General features: G+C 50.6%; 1 protein-coding gene across 10 annotated transcripts in view; it reads right to left on the reverse strand.

Moving 5' to 3' along the window:
* The window catches only part of LOC111856664 (nesprin-1-like), a 141326-nt gene that overhangs the window by 106912 nt on the left and 17444 nt on the right, over window positions 1-16970 (reverse strand). For 6 of the 10 annotated variants that reach the window (XM_072703134.1, XM_072703135.1, XM_072703138.1 and 3 more), the window contains 19 exons: window positions 13090-13185; window positions 12738-12821; window positions 12193-12213; window positions 11373-11465; window positions 10977-11155; window positions 9900-10096; window positions 9630-9739; window positions 7930-7968; window positions 7396-7503; window positions 7120-7257; window positions 6210-6374; window positions 5107-5219; window positions 4822-4990; window positions 4063-4159; window positions 2639-2841; window positions 2385-2549; window positions 1580-1732; window positions 1352-1495; window positions 816-983 (listed from right to left, as the gene is read on the reverse strand). In XM_072703134.1, the coding sequence (XP_072559235.1) occupies window positions 816-983; window positions 1352-1495; window positions 1580-1732; window positions 2385-2549; window positions 2639-2841; window positions 4063-4159; window positions 4822-4990; window positions 5107-5219; window positions 6210-6374; window positions 7120-7257; window positions 7396-7503; window positions 7930-7968; window positions 9630-9739; window positions 9900-10096; window positions 10977-11155; window positions 11373-11465; window positions 12193-12213; window positions 12738-12821; window positions 13090-13185 (2442 nt within the window). The remainder of the gene's footprint in view (window positions 1-815; window positions 984-1351; window positions 1496-1579; window positions 1733-2384; window positions 2550-2638; window positions 2842-4062; window positions 4160-4821; window positions 4991-5106; window positions 5220-6209; window positions 6375-7119; window positions 7258-7395; window positions 7504-7929; window positions 7969-9629; window positions 9740-9899; window positions 10097-10976; window positions 11156-11372; window positions 11466-12192; window positions 12214-12737; window positions 12822-13089; window positions 13186-16970) is intronic. The other 4 variants (XM_072703136.1, XM_072703139.1, XM_072703137.1 and 1 more) reach the window with 4 other exon arrangements.

A 16970-nucleotide genomic window follows, 5' to 3' on the forward strand; every position in this document is an offset into this window, starting at 1 on the left:
AGGGCCTCGCTCAAGGGCCCAACAGTTACATCACCCAGCCAACATTGGGAACTGAGCCAACAACCTTCTGATCGCAGGCTCAGCATCCTAGCCTGCTGAGCCATATACCCCCCCAGAAGAAGACACCATCCTGTATGATTCTGTGAGGTTCTAGAGGCTGACACAAGGGTCCCCATGGAGACCACCACACATCCCGGAAACCTTTACCCACTAGCCTGTCCATCAGATTACAATCCATGCCATTCATCTTATGTCGAGGCCTGGATTTGGAGCTGAGATATCTCCCGGTGCCACAGGCCGGCTGTGACTGGGAGGAGGCGCTCGCTAAACCGATCGTAATCAGGCCCCGCAGACGGTGACCCTAGACGTGCTAGCACTGCGGCTAATCCGAAGCCTTTGTCCCCCCTCAGGATCCGGCTTATGAACACCGTACTTGCATAAACTGCCTTCCCCAGTTGCCAGGGGCGCCCGCTGTTTAGCCGAAGCCGGCTCGGCGGGGTCTGAGACGCCCCCTGCTGCCAGTGCCATGCGGCTTAACCCTGTTTCTCCTTTCAGCATTTAAGCTCCTGCCTCCGGCTACCAGCACACCCCATTAATTACCCTGCATCAATCAGTTCTTAACTGATCCCTCCAATATTTAACTTCTCATTAATAAAAAGGCACCAGCCGTTCATGAATGTAACGAGCGTTTGTCGGAAATAAGTTTGATGTAAACATCAGAAGTGCCTCAGATGCAATACAAGATGGGGATGAAGGGAGGGGAGGGGAGTCCCCCCCCCCAGTCCCATGTATCCATGGCAACACTATCTGCTCACCTGACACTTTTGCTTGATGTCTCCGGGCGCATCCAAGTCCCGGGACGCTGTGATGCTGCTGGCCCTCTCCACGGCCTGGTAGAAACCAGTGATCTGCTTCTCAGTCTCCTCCAGGCTGGGCAGGAGGGCCTGGGACTCCCTGAGCAGGGGCAGGTGCTTCTCCCTCACCTGGAGACAGGGGGCGACAGAGAGCCGAGCGGGGTGAGACAGGGAGGGCCCTTTCATACCACATGCATGTTCAGATCTAGCCCTACATCTTTCAGGCTTAATTCTTTAAATAGCTGCACCAGTCTCATTAATTATATACAGTATAATGGCTTCCATGGTACACTGATGCATTATATCAAAGTTAGTCTAGACAGGCTAGGGAGCAGGCTTTCATTAATTGAGGACAACCGAAAAATCGATGCAAGCCAAATTCTGTGATTCACTATTCTAATCAACAGGCTCGTAGCCACATAGAAGCTCAGAGGGCAGCCAGAGTACAATGACTGCCGCCAGGGTGGGGTGGGGGGGGGTTGGAATGTAAAGAACACCTTGCTCAGCTGCTCCTTCATGGTCGCCATGGTGGCCAGCATCTGCTCCGCCTCCTTCTCTGGGCTGTCTTTGGTGAGCAGCTGAGCGCTCCGGGCGGCTGCCTTGTACTGCGCCTCCGCGGCTGGGAGCTTCTGCCTGATGTCCTGCAGGCGTCCAGAGGAGAGTTTGCAGGAAGGCCGGCGCCAGCGGCCAATGACCGGCATGGAAACTCAGGGATGGCTACCTACCTCCATGTCCTGGACAAAGGCTCTGACATTCAGGAAGGACACTTGCACTGTGGAGACCATCTTGTCATTGGCCAGCTGCAGGAAGTCGTTGAGGGAGGAGACCCCGTCTAGGTAATCCTTCCTCATCTTGTCCACCTCATCAGCCCGGGCATACTGTGCGGCAGGAACATGGTGGTGAATGAGGCAAAGCCCACTTTTATCATCGCAGCCAAGCCTCTTTGGGTTTTCTTGGGGAATCTATTACGACAGTGCTTCCCAACCCGGTCTTCGGGGACCCACAGTCGGTTCATGGTTTTGCTCCCTCCCAGCTCCAAAAGTGTGGACTGTCTGGCAGGGAGCTCGGAGGGAGCAAAAACATGAACCGACTGTGGGTCCCCGAGGCCCGGACTGGGAAACACTGAATTCCGACAATCACTGGGATGCAAATATCTGACTTCTGCAGGTTTTGCTGACTAAGTCTGGTGATATCCCTTCCTATCCTGACCTAGACTTCAGTGAAATATTATTGCTCATATTGTGGTCATTGCATGGCTGGTCTGCCTAATGCTCGAAGCCATGATTTAAAGCTGAACAAATCCTGGTGGAAATGACCAACGATGTCATCTCACGTACACTGTCTCTATATCTTCTCCTCTCCTCTGACTGAATCTGACAGTCTCTGCTTGAATATGACAGATCCAGAGGGTCAATGAGGTAATGATACACTATCTAGGAGGCCTTCTAGACCACGCTGAAGATCTCCCACCATCTCAATGCAAGCAAGTTTCTCACAGTTAAGTTATGCAATGATGAATATCTTAGAGACCTGCTTGACTCTGACGAAGAGCTCCCTCCACCGTCCGTTCAGCAGGAGCAGTTGCTGCTTTAACTCCCGGGACACCGTCTCATCGCACGTCTCGATGAGGAAGTTGCCGGCGTCGTTCATGGCTGCGTGCTGCTCGATCCAGTGAGCCAGGTCCCGGAAAAACTCCTGGAAGCATTGGGAGACGTGAGGACGGAGCTCTGAGGTCGGCAGGGAGACGACGTGCCGTTTTTCGGGGTATGGGGGGGTGGGATTACCCGTCTGGCGCTCTCGGGTTGGTTGATCGTGCTCTCGGCGTCATCCAACCAGGCCTGCAGATGGGCCACCTTGCTGCTGTACCTCTCCCAGTTGGACACAACCTCCTCCAGCATGCTGCGCACGCTGCGCAGCTCCACAGATAGCTGCTTCCACTGAGCAGACGTGTCACCCAGGAAACGGCTCACGGCCTCCTGCTCCTCAGCTGGAAATGAATAGATAGGGCGGTGTTTTGGGGGATCGGGAGAAGATGGGGTGTCAGCAGCTCAGTAAGACTCACATCTCAGGCCCCAGATGAAGGAACGGGTCAAGTCATATTAAGTCTGCCCATCTATCCATCCATCCTTTCATCCATCCATCCATCCATCCATCTTTCAAACAATTATCCAGTAGAGAGTTGCAAGGCCAAGGAAACTCATGGTACAAGGCAGGTCGACACGATGGACGAGATACCAATCCATTGCAGGTCACACAGACACTAGGTAATGCCATTTAACCCAACATCACGTCTTTGGACTACAGAAGGGAAACCAAACGATTCACGTTTACTCCACACACTGTCAGAAAACAAGAGTACCAATATGTGTCACTGGGGCTGTACTATCAAGGGGAAATGTACCTTTTAAATACAGAAATGAGGAACATTTTTGTACCATTGATGGTATATTAATGCTGTACCTTGGCGATGTTCCTCAGAGTCCTCAGAGTTTCTGTATCTTAATAGGTACAATTAGCTACAGATATAGGGTACAACTGGCAGACCCTTGAGGCTACAGCCTCAGTGACAAGTAATGGTACAAACTGGTATTCTTTTTTTCTGACAGTGCACAGACAGTAAACCCCCATCCTTGGAGGAGTCAGTGCTCTTCACTGTGACACAGTATGGCGTGTATGAGAGGTGTGTCTGATTAAATGCGCTGTGAGGTCCACACCCTTGCGTCCTCCTTCTCCCGCTGTGGATCTGGGTCACAGAGCTGTACTGCTGCAGGATGATTCAGCACGTATCTTCCGGTGACATTATGTACCTTTTCTTGTGTGTGTGTGTGTGTGTGTGTGTGTGTGTGTGTGTGTGTGTGACAGCGGGTGCTTCTGTCATTCTCTGTTCCCTCCACACACACACAATGACAAACAATTTTTACAGCACAGTATACCCAAAAACATCCACTTTATCTGCTTGTGTTTTGCACGTGACACCATTTCTCTGTTGAACTGGGACACAAACCCAGTTTATATAACTAAAACTATATAACTACAGCAGGGTAGGAGAGTGACTCTGCTGAAACCGGAACCACCAGTAACCTCAGTCGAGCATCTATAAACTCAGGCAAACCAGTAAAGTCAATCAAACAATCCATAAAATCAAATCAACCACCCATAAACCCAACTCAACTATCTATAAACTCATTTGAACCATCAGTAAACTTACCTGTGATGTCTGCCTTCACGTACAAATCAGCAGACTGCTTCAGAGCTTGGTAGGTTGTTTCGTACTGCTCAAAGAACTTCTGCCCCTCGATGATGGACTGTTTAAAGATGGAAGTAGAGAGTGAGCATTCTGAAAAATCACGACTGCCCTTGACACAATACATGCACCTCCCTCTAAACAGATATCCTCAGCTGGAATATCTAGTTACTCAAATACATTCCCTCCTAAAGCTTCTGTCTTTTGTCAGGGGTGGAAATTTCAGGTCCAGAAAGTACAGATCCAGAGGAAGGCTTTGTTTCATCCAACCAGTTTTGCATAAAGAGTCACAGAGTACTCAACTGGTTGGCTGAAACAAAATCTTGGTCTGAGTTTTGGACCTGAAATTTCCACCTCTGCCTTTTGTGCATGGATGTACCTGAAAGCAGGACCGTAGCCAGCTGTGAGGTCACTGAGGTCCGAATCTCAGTATTTTTTAAGAGCTAAAAGCCAAATAGATTAGGCACCTGAAAAGATTAGGCAAACTAACACTTCTCATAACTAATTACTTAATAAACAGCTTATGGAAGGAACGGTATCAATAATATGACTGACGAGAGCCACCTCTGGGTTCCCACCCTCACCATAAGGACACCAGACGAGGCTCCTTAAACAAGTCATACGCTGCCCCTTGGCTTCCCAATCTCGGCCGCATCTTATTCAGGTGGGCCGGGCCTGGGGGAAGTCGGAGCAGCGGTGATGGGGGCGGCCCCAGATACTTACAGTGTAGTTTTCCAGCAGCAGCTCCACTGACTCCCGACGGCCATATTTGATGATCCAGGACTTGAGTTTGGACTCGGCCAGCACGAGGAATGCCAGCAAGCGGTACTTCAACTCCCAGAATTCCAGTTTAGCCAGGTGGACTTGAGATGACGTCGATACGTAATTGAATCTATTGGGAATTAAAGTGAAATGAGAACATTGTCTGTTTCTGTGCCTGGCAGTGTTGCATTCTGGGTTAGGGTGCACAAGTGTGTCCCCCCAGTGCCCATGTGTGACCCCCCCCACCTCTCTGCCATGTCCTGCAGCTGCTCGGGGGGCACTGAGACCGCGCTGACAGAGCGATCTCTCTGGATCTGCTGGAAGGCCCGATGGTGCTCCTCTAGGTGAGTCAGCAGCTCCTGTGCACGCACACGCACACGCACACGGACACGCACACCGCAGCACAAACACACACGCACACCGCAGCACAAACACACACGCACACCGCAGCACAAACACACGCACACGCATACACACAGGTGTAAGTGCACCAGGCTAATATCCACAGTGCATAAAGTCACCAGCCTGTCTGACTTGCCACCACACACTATAAATCTATAAAACAAAACATTTATAAACTACACGTTAAAATTTTATATGTAGTTTTATCTATTCTCATTCTATTATTGTCATCTATTCTCAGTCATGCACCACATAATGACGTGTCAGTCAACGACGGACCGCAAATACGACAGTTCCTAATTCCTAATGCCTAGTGACTTCATAGCTATTTTAAGCAGAGGTGGAAAGTTCAGACCCAGGAAGTACAAATCCGGACCACGATTTTGTTTCAACCAACCAGTTGAGTATGAAGAGTTACAGTCACACAGTACTCAATCTTGGTCCGGATTTGTACTTTCTGGACCTGAACTTTCCAGCTCTAATCGTAACATTGTATTGCAGCGCATTGCTCTCGTGTTTGTGGTGATGCTGGTTTAAATAAACCTGCTGCACTGGCAGGTGTATAAATGTATAACACATACAATTACGTACAGCACATAATATTTGATAATGATAGTAAAATACTGGTTTATGTATTTATTATGCTGTTCATTTTTATCAGCATTTAGCCTATACCACAGCTTAGGTGTGTAGTAGGCTGATCCATCTAGGTTTGTGTAAGTATGCTCTACGCCTGATGACAAATTTCTCAGAGTGTATCCCTGTTGTTAAGCGACACGTGACTATATTTATAAACCATGGCATTTTATACTTCTCTTTCTAAATTTCTTTAGGCTTGGTGCTGAAATGCACAAGCATTTATAAAGCATTAGAGTCAGCATAGGGATGAACAAACCCGACCCCCCCCCCCCCCAAGCCCTCCCAGGGGTCCTGCCCTCATCCGGTACCTTGTGCTGGTCCAGGGTGCGCCGGACTCCATTGGCCGTCTCCTCGTGGTTCTGCTGGACGGGGATGTCCTCCTTCAGGGCCACCTCGGCCCGGTGCAGCCACGACCCGATGTCACCTAGCGGGCTCGGAAGACCTGTGTCCTGTGCCAGGTGCCAGTTCTGAATCTGCAGGAACCCGACAGTGTCACTCGCTGCACCGTGGCACGCCGGCAAAGCCTGCTAGCTGCACGCTACGGGCTAAAGCTTCGCTAGCTCCTAGGGTGAGGCTAACGCGTGTTTAGCACTATGGCTAAAATTCAACGCTACAGCTAAACGTTCCCGCTAAGGCTAAACCTCATTAGCTGCACACGAAGGCTAAACTCCCACGGGAGTGAATCTCACCCTGCGGGGAGTCTTTCTGCCTGTCTCTTAACAAAACCCTCTCTGTTCCACCCCCCCGCCGCCCTCTCCCCGTTGACAGGGGCTGTCCGTGTCCCAATTCAAGCTCCAGTCAAACAATGGGGTTGGACTGCTCCCAGGGCACACTGTATGTGTAGAAGGCCCTCTTGTTTGCACACAGTGTGAGAGCAGGAGGTCTCGAAGTCTACTTTAGTGTAGCAAGTCACAGAGTCTGTGAAGGAGCTTACAGTGAGCAAAGAGAAGATCGCTGTGTTTGAAGAAAACCACAGAGGCCTGGATTAGAGGCTCCTACCTTTCGATAAAGACCATAGAGTCTACGTAAGAGTTTAAAGTGACATAAGAAGATCACTGTGTCTGAGTAGGAACATAGAGACTTGGATTAGGAGCTCGAATCTTTGACCTGAGTCAGTCCCCACCCCAAAGTGTGCAGCCCCAGTGTCTATGACGCGCCCATAGCATTTTGTCGGACCCGTGCAGCGTTTAGAGTGCGAGGTGCGCCTATGAGCCTCACGTTGGAGGACACGCGTTCCCACGCCTGCTTGACGAGCGCCTGATCCACGGTGAGCTTTCCGTCGGCCTGCCAGGGCTTCAGCAGAGCGTCCGTCTGCTTGCGCCAGCCCTCGTACTGCACGCAGAGCACCTTGAAGGACTGCCAGAAACCGCCGGTCAGGGCTCGGACATCCACAAGCCCTGACACACATGCCCACATGTGCATGCACAGGTCGCCGCCCCAGCCATTCACCTGACCCAAGCCCCGCCTACTGGCCACGCCCCTTTGGGAGCCTACCTGGTACTTGTCGGCCAAGCTGCCCTGTGCTTCCTGGGCACGGGTTACTTTCTTCTCCAGCTTATCTAGCCCAGCCTTCGTCTCTCTCAGGACCTTCCGCTGTTCTCTCTGTGCACAGGGGGTGGGACGAGCACAGCGTTAATCCCGCCCCTCTGTCGGATTCGACAGCCAGCAGCCTATGACATTCCAGTCTAGGCAGTCAAACGGCATGCCAATCAAACCGCCAACTCAATGGCCTCAAATAAGAACCTAAGAAGACGTCAAGTTGGAAAATAGTGGAGTCGTCGTTTTGAGGTTTGGTTCAGCTCTGGGTGCTTTTGAACTCCACACACAGCAGAGATTGAGAAGCATGCTCAGGGACACAGGCTGGTCAGTCTGAGGCCTGCCACCAACCATCCATTAAGACCAAACCACTGTGCTACCCGGGTTAAAGGGAGGCATTACAAGCAAGCAGAGATACGATGGGGCAAGGCCATAAAGCCAGGAGCATCATCAGCAGACATTATCTATACCGTTGCCTTCGACTGGACATACCTCTAGCATCTGTTTAAGTTCTCGAGGACCAAGCGCAAACTGCGAAGGAGAGCGAGGCACAGAGAGGGATGCAGACATGGCATTTAGGAGAGAGAAAGAGAGAGAAAGCAAGAGAAAGAAAGAGACGTGCGGAAAACGAGGCGGTCAACAGGGGGCGCTGCAACCAAGTATGACACCAGCACACAATACAAGCAACAGAGGAGAAGAGAAGGGACCTTTTTGGGCTTAAATCAGCCTGCCAAGCAATGCTGTGTGGGACACCCAGAAGTGCAGTCCTGCCCCATCCATCTTTTGACTAATTAAGCACTGGGGGGGGGGGGGCGGCTGTGAGAGGTGATATTGGGTTGGGCGAGGGCGGGGTCTTCATTCCAGCCCCTCCCACGAGATTCTGGGTGGGAGGGTGACGGAAAGCACCTCCCTGACCTCCCCCTCCCTCCAAGCTGAGCCTTGAAGCTGAAGCTTACCTGCAGGCAGGCCAAAGAGAGTACGTGAGCTGGGGCGTGGCCAAGAAAGGGCTGGCGAGGCACAGGACAGGCAGAGAATGGAATGGTAATCAAGGGGGGGGGGGGGGGAGGTGAGAGAGAGAGAATGGGAGAGGGAGACAGAGAGAGAGAATGGGAGAGGGAGAGAGGGAGACAGAGAGAGAAAGAGAGAGTGGGAGACAGAGAGGTTCTAATGATCCATCAAGTCCATAGGCAGTCAGAGAGGAGAGAGTGACCCTGAGATGAATATCAGCATGAGGGTCAGATCTGCTGTGTTGGACGAGCTCTGGGAACCTCAGACTTAATGGATCTCATCAGGAGCAGCTTTCGAAAAGAGACACAGGCATGTGACCCCCCCCCCCAGACAAACCAGTCCAGGCCCATAGGCCAAGGGTGCTTAGAGTTCCTGCATGGTCTGAAACACATCCCCTCCCGGGGTCCAGCCCAGCGGGGGACATGCATCCCGCTTCCAGGGTACGCTATGGGCCCCATGTGCCCTCAGCACAGCAGGGATCTCGAAAGGAGGGGCTGGGCTGTGGTGGCACAGAGGGGACAGGGCACCCTGGGTAACGACCTCCAGACAGAAAGGTCATCGCAGGATTGTTTGTTTCTGTCATTATGCCAAGTATTAATTTAGGGTCAGGGGCAGCACAGGCTCAGAAACGAGTGCCACCAGTTCCAGTGACGATGGACATTTTGCACGGGGGGTGGGACGACCTCCTTAGGCCGGTCCTGGTTAGGGGTGGAGGGGGGGAGGCCATTTGCTGCAGCCAGCCGAGAGACACGGCCAAGCCCTCCACCCCCCCCCCCAAGAAGCACGGCAGGATGATATGGGGGGGAGGGTGGCGTGACAAACGGCTAAACTCCCCCAGGACTAGACCTTGCACTCTGGTCCAACGGCAGTAAAAGTCTTGGCACTTCAGAGCTTCCAAATGGGAATGAGACAGACCTTCTCAGCTGCTGGGAAACAGGCCTAACAGCAGGCGATAGGCCTGCACCCAGCAACGCGGTTATCTCGGCACCGTCTCCTTTCACGTTCATCTACTTAGGCTGCAAGATCAGACCCAAGTTAATTAGCATCACACATGTTTAATTGTTAGGCACAAATCTGTACCCATTCTGAACAGAACCAATGAATGAGAAATTGCTGAGTTTGATGCAGAACCTGGATTAAATGTCACTTTTTAGCACCTGGAGAGTGAAACCTGAAGCCTTTACCTCCTCCGGCTGCCCCTCGGACTCAGCGCTGTGCACGTCTGGATAGTGCTTCAGGAACTGGGCCACATAGGTCATGATGGACTTATCGTCCGGTTTGTCCACGTCCACATCTGAGGAGGAAAGATGGAGGAGCTCAATCCCATGGCTGCCGGGAGCAAAAGTAAATAGCGAGCACTGCGACACGCCAGCGTCCGTTAGATAGCAACGTCTTCTAACAAACGCCAGGAGAAACTGAGACGCTTCTCCTCAGGAAGTTGATGTGGACAGTACCTTCCGGGTCGAGGAGACGCGGGATGCCCAGCTTCTCCTCCGCCAGCGTGAAGGCCTCTTCCAGGTTCTTCCGGTTGCTCTGGGCCCGTACGTGCTCCATGTCCACCAGCTCGGGCCGGATGGAGTGGATGATGGCGTGGAAGGCCACCCCACTGCGCCAGCTGGGCCCAAAGTCCTTCACCTCCACGCCCAGACGCCTACAAGTGTGCAGGCACACACGCAGACACACATATACACACGCAGACACACATATACACACGCAGACACACATATACACACGCAGACACATATATACACACGCAGACACACATATACACACGCAGACACATATATACACACGCAGACACACATATACACACGCAGACACATATATACACACGCAGACACATATATACACACGCAGACACGCAGACACACATATACACACGCAGACACACATATACACACGCAGACACACATATACACACGCAGACACATATATACACACGCAGACACACATATACACACGCAGACACACATATACACACGCAGACACACATATACACACGCAGACACACATATACACACGCAGACACACATATACACACGCAGACACATATATACACACGCAGACACACATATACACACGCAGACACACATATAAACACGCAGACACACATATACACACGCAGACACGCAGACACACATATACATACGCAGACACACATATACACACGCAGACATACGCAAACACACGTTAGTATTTTTCGGAGTTTTGTGAAAGCCGCAGACGACACAAACAATTTTGTAACTCATAAATGCATAAAATATATGTACGGTGCTGGTTTGGAGGACGCAAAGTGTGTTTACTGCAGCCTCTCACATGATATCGCACAGTGATCTCTGTATTCGCATTTATTCACCTCGTTCGCATGTTTGTTTCGCTCACCAAGGGAACCCAAAAATTTGATGCTGTTTTTGCAGATCGTGGGGGGGGGGGGCTGTGCAGAGTCGACTACAGGGGCTTTTAGCAGAGGCAGTGCTGTGTTGCTGTTTGCCGCGTGAACATGTGTACGCCCGGCCCGGCCCGGCCCTTACGCGGTCACGTTGCACTGCACCCATTTCAACAGGGCCTTCTTGGCGTTGCCGTGGACCCTGGTCAGCACCTTCTTCTTGACGGGCGGGCTGGCTGTGTCCGAGCTGCCCAGGCTCTCCATGGAGGAGGTGCTGCTGGACAGCGACTGCAGCATCGGCAGGTTGCTGGTCAGCTCCTCGATCTGCAGGGGGCGATAGAGAGAGGAGGTGGGACGTCAGCATGGGAGAGGCAGAGCTTGCACAGCCAATGAGGGCACGGCGGCGATCAAGGATGGGGACTCGAGTCCTAGGAGGAGTCATGCTGTAAAAACCTCATCTGAGCAGAGTCAGTGTCAGTAACCAGTAAGAAGACGTCAAGACCACTAATCACTCTGAGTAGATAAGCAAGCGTAAGGTTACCTGGAAGTAGAGGATGATGGTCCACATCAGGCCCAGCACAATGGAAGGCCGCCCATCCACAATGTCCGTGGCATTAATGTTGACCAGCTTGATCTGTGGAAGGTGTTAAATCTTTAGATCAGATCATATGCGAAATGACACTTCGGGGTATTAACAGATCCCATAACCTGGGATACACTGAATGGATTTTATGCATGAGTACAATTCCAGTTAGCATCTGGCTTATAGTAAATGAAGCATGCTGGTTACCATTATCCACTAGTAACATTATAAAGATATTACAGCATGCTATACAGTTACTCCAAGCGCTCATTGAGTAGAAGTACATGGAACAGAGAACTCAAATATCCAAATACAGACTGTCGCCAACTCACGGCTGGGTTCAGTTCGGACAGGCAGGTCTTGCGTCATAATGGACGTATGTTGGAATAGGATGATCGCTCTGATTTTTAGGTGTAAGAATGAGACTGGGATATTTGTGTGAAACTGGGATAGTCGCGTATGTGTATATACGTTTACATTTTTTTTTAACTTGGGCCGTAAGTGCCAGTCGTAAGTTGCATGGGGTGTAAGTCAGGGACAGTCTGTAAAAGTATAAGGACAGAATAACATGCGTGTGACATACAAAGGAATCACAGGTCCAGTCACACATCTGCACCCACAGAAACTACAGAGCGAGAGACAAAAGTGTATGCAGGCGGTAGATATACACAGGGAAGGTGAGGAACGCGCACGTGTGACATGCGGAGGCCTCGTGCACGGGCGGAGTTTACAGACAGAAGCGTGCAGAGGCTCGACAAGCCGGTGAGTCGTCACTGACCGGAGATCCCCTGTAAGCGGACTGTCGCATGGGTGAGGAGAGATATTACAGACACGTCAGAAACGGGAGCGGAGATGAGAGGACAACAGACAGCCACCACCTCACGTACCCCCTACAGCGACGTGACGACCTGCAGCTTTCCTCTGGGGTTAATAAATACCCCTCCCTCCAGCAACAAGGGGGGGTTCCAAAGGGTGCTGGTTTTATTTTGATTTTATTTTAATTTAGCAGACACTTTCGTCCAAGGTGATCTACATTTTTTTTGATAAAGCAGGATCAGGCAGCCGAACTGGAGGTTAAGGGCCTCGGTCAAGAGCCCAACAGGGGAACCACTCTGCCAACCCCGGGATTTGAACCAGCAACCTTCTGATCACAGGCAGAACTGAGCTGGGTCTTTGCAGAAAAGGCTGAAGCCCTACATGGAGTCTTGTGTTTTTAACCAAACAGCAGCTGCAGTGAAATTTCATTAGAAGGGGGAGCTGGGCCGGCTCTGAACACAAACACGTTCTCCCCCAGGACGCGATCCAGCAGATGTGATTACGTACCCGCCTCCCCTCCAGGAACTTGAGCGCCGTGCCGACGTTGGACACCCAGTGGATTCTCCTCAGCTGCCGGCCTTGTTCACTGGGCTGGGGAGGGGGCCGGGGAGGGAGCGATAGAAGGGAGCATTAAGCAGACAGGTCGATACGCAGCAGCGGGTTTTCTTCATGACTTTAATACATCTCTGAGGAAACCACGAGACAAAGAACTTTAAAAAAGACATTCTCTTTTTCTATAATGGTCCCATCACCACGGAGCGCTTGAGGGATACAGAAGCTTCTCAGATACTTCTCAGTATCCCGATAAGCAGGATCGGCAGTACAACAGATCCACCCTCTATGGATCCGAGAGACTCACCAGCTTCTGGCCCGACAGGACCTCCAACAGGGCTAGCAGCTTCACCCCATCCTTGATGTCCTCGAACAGGTCGTTCACTACAAGGGGGGGTGTGCGCTGTGGGGGGGAAGGGCCAAAGACAGTCGTTACTAATCAGAGAATAATGGCTAATGCACACTCATTTAATCACTTATTAATGCGGCTAATGTGCTTAAGAAGCGTGATGTTCTTCACGCAAGTCTGACAGGCTCTCTGTGTGACTGACAGCTGAGTAGCGCTTGCTCAGAGTACATAACGCAGCAAGCAGGCCGTCAGAGCACAAAGACAACACAATATCACAGACAGTTTGTAGAGAATAACACAGAGTATACAGAGAATAACAGAGAGATTATACAGAAAATAACACAGAGCACACAGAGAATAACACAGAGTATACAGAGAATAACACAGAGCACACAGAGAATAATACAGAGTATACAGAGAATAACAGATTATACAGAAAATAACACAGAGCACACAGAGAATAACACAGAAAGTAAACAGAGAATAACAGACTATACATAAAATACCACAGATAGCACACAGAGAATAACAGTAAATGTGCAGAGAATAACACAGAGAGCACACAGAGAATAACACAGAGATTATACAGAAAATAACACAGAGCACACAAAGAATAGCACAGACAGTATGCAAAGAATTACAGAGAGTATACAGAGAATGTCATGGAGATTTTATAGAAAATAACACAGAGAGCACACAGAGAATAACACAGAGAGTATACAGAGAATGACACCAGCAGTATACAATTTTGATGCAATTTCTCTCAAAATCTGAACACATCCAGAGCTTCACCCATACGATGTGTCTGCAAAATCAGGTGTCTGAGCTGCCCTTCTGCTATCAGCACACACTGCTGCTTCTGTTTTGCTGAGATCTGATTAGTTCCGGATTTTCACCCACAAAATGGGTTTGCAAAGTTTAAAAATGAACGATGAAATACTTTTTAGTGGCAACGAACATTCATTCCCATCCAGGGAGTACAATAACACTATGAGGATAACGCAGGCACTATGCAGGCAGTACAGTGATTACACAGTGAATACACAGAAAATACGCAGGAACAACACAGTGATTACACAGTCAGAATACAGACAACATCGTTATTACATAGGCAGTATACAATAATCACACAGTAAATACATGGCAAGTACACAGTGAGTACACTGCAAGTACACAGCGAGTACATTGTGAGTACTGGGGCTTCACTGTGGGTGAGTTGCCTCCACACACGCTGTGACATCGGCTTTGGCAGATAAGCAGAAAAGGAGGGGGGCAGACACCCCATTACGACGAGCCCAAGTCTCTCTCTGGCTCACACGCACATATCGCCCCCCCCCCCCCGACCCCCCCGCCTCCTCCTGACAGCGCATTAGGGATCTCCCATAATGCCGCATCACGTGACGCCATTCAGGGGGTTTAAGCGACCACGAATACCAGCAAAGTACATTTCAATCCCCGCTTCATTTAGAGATTAAAAAAGCCCGTTTCAGAAGGATCTGTCAAAGCTGCTGTCTCCCACTAACGGCTGAGCCAGCGCTACCCCCTCCCCCCCCCACACTCCCCCATTCCCCAATTCCATACCAGCAAAGCCACACCTTCTGCCTAGAGGAGAAACATTTAAACAATAGGAAACACACTCAGGGGAAGACATCAGCCATTCATAACTAAATTAACTATTCATAAGCTATTTTTATTCCCCCGGAAATTCACCCCACTGACCCCTAGCTCATAAGTGGCATTTCCATATAAACACGCTGTCTCTGAGATATTAATAAAATCTACAGCTTTTAGGGAGTGCAAGTCACATTTATGATGCAGTGATAGAATAAGCGCAGATGCTGATGCTGACGCTGAGTGTGTGTTGATTGGCTGAGAGCGTGCACGTTGGCTTTATGGCGGATGGCTGTTTTCACTGACACAGGCGCCGTGCGACAAAGCATCGCATTGGGAGTCTGCCGATCCGTGGCACTGCGACCGATTCGACGCGGGGCGGGAGCATGCCTGAGGGCTCTCAGCGTCTCGTCAGCGCTGTCACCGGCTCTGGGTCATTAACGGGACGAGCTGAGATTCCCATCAGAGCAGCCCATAAATCGAGCCTTCACCCGGCCTTATAGGAGAGGCTGAAATTCAGACCGACGGCGCCCCCTAGCTACTGAACTGGAGTGCATCACCTGGCGAGATGCTGGAGAGCTTTTTCTCTGGCCCAGACTCTGTCATCATTCGCACGCAACAGGCTACAGATACATGCCCACAGATCAGTACTACATTCACCCTATTAGAAAAACTGCTAATCTGCTCCAATATTTGACTGGCATCCCATCCAGGGTGTCCCTTGTCTTCATCCCTGCGACTCCCAGGGAAGACTTCAGAACCACTGCAAGCTCATACAAAGGGACTGAGGTCTGAAACAGTGCCCCCTGCTGGGCAGGACAGATAGGACACCCGTCACAATTCCAGAGAAACCAACATAACTTGTAAACACCTTCCACACATTTCACACACACGCCCCTGAAAGCACAATCAGACGGCAATCTTAGAGATAATGCAGTATTATTCTCCGCTGACTCCAGCATCCATGACTGTGAAATTAAAAGCCAGGGAATTTTAATCCCGTTCCCACAAATCTTCCTCGCTTCAGGGTTAGTTACTCTGATCCATTCAGCGCCGTCTGGCTTTTAACCAAACAGCATAAAATAGGTGATGAGATTTCGACCGAGAGCAATTTGTCTCAGTGCCACAACAACGATTCTCCTGCTGGGATCTGAACCAGCAGCTATTGGTCATAGGTCCACAGGTCCAGAACAGAAGGCTCTGACACGTCTGTCAGTGCATTAACCCTATTAGGGGACAGTTTTAACTGTACAAGGTGACCACACTGCTCAGACCCGGCCTCCTGGGAGCAGGAAGCAGACCATTAGTTCTGTTGCTCGGCGACCACGGGAGCAGGGGGTACGACGGTCGATATCACCTCAGTAGCAGATAACGAGCAAATGAGACGTATCCATTTATCCTGCCCACAGAGCAGGCAATAAATTAACTTAGATGGAGTGATTTAGGGTAAGAGGAAAGTGTGGCTTTCATTCATTGTTCAGCCTGCCAATCACGGGACATTATAGCAGCCATCGCCATGACGATCTCAAACTCGTGAAATGGGAGTGAGATGGGGGAACGATAGCCAGGTAGCCTTTTCACATGGGGCTGTCTATTCGCTGGAACCCTTCGGGCAGGAAAGCGGGCAGATCCAGAGAGGGGTGGGGAGTCTAACCAGGTACAGAAGTGACACACAAGGCAGCCAATACTGGAAAGTCAAACAGACGCTGGGGGCTTTTCTCAATACCAAGAACACGAAGACCCTACTTGTGGTCTTGTCAAGACCAGTCTTGCTAACTTGCCTCCCAAGAACGAACTTGGGGCGCAATGAATAATGAGACTGGTCTCGTTCTGTGAGGATGCAACCATTGTCCTTGATATTTGGGGCAGAGCAAGACCAAAGTCCGGGGATTTTTACCTTCCTCCGTACTTCCTAGTATTGGACCTGGTCTCCGGCAATGGAAGATGACGTAAAACGGGTTTGCGAGAACACAAGTACGGTCAAGGGTGCATATTGAGAAACACTCCCAGTCTTAAGAAGGAACATTAGTGGGGTGTGGCCTTGAGCCACAGGGCCTGGGAGTGTCTGGGGGGGGGGGGGGGGGAGTAGGACAAAATAAGAACAGATGAAGTAAATGAGTCGACTCATCACCTGGCTTCACCCCAGCCCAATAGACTCTCCCCCCCCCTCCCCATTTGCAGCAATCAGACATTTCAGTGATGTACGGCTCAAAAGGCTGGGGCGCTGT

The sequence above is a fragment of the Paramormyrops kingsleyae genome, chromosome 19, assembly GCF_048594095.1.
Source record: "Paramormyrops kingsleyae isolate MSU_618 chromosome 19, PKINGS_0.4, whole genome shotgun sequence".
Classification (NCBI taxonomy): domain Eukaryota; kingdom Metazoa; phylum Chordata; class Actinopteri; order Osteoglossiformes; family Mormyridae; genus Paramormyrops; species Paramormyrops kingsleyae.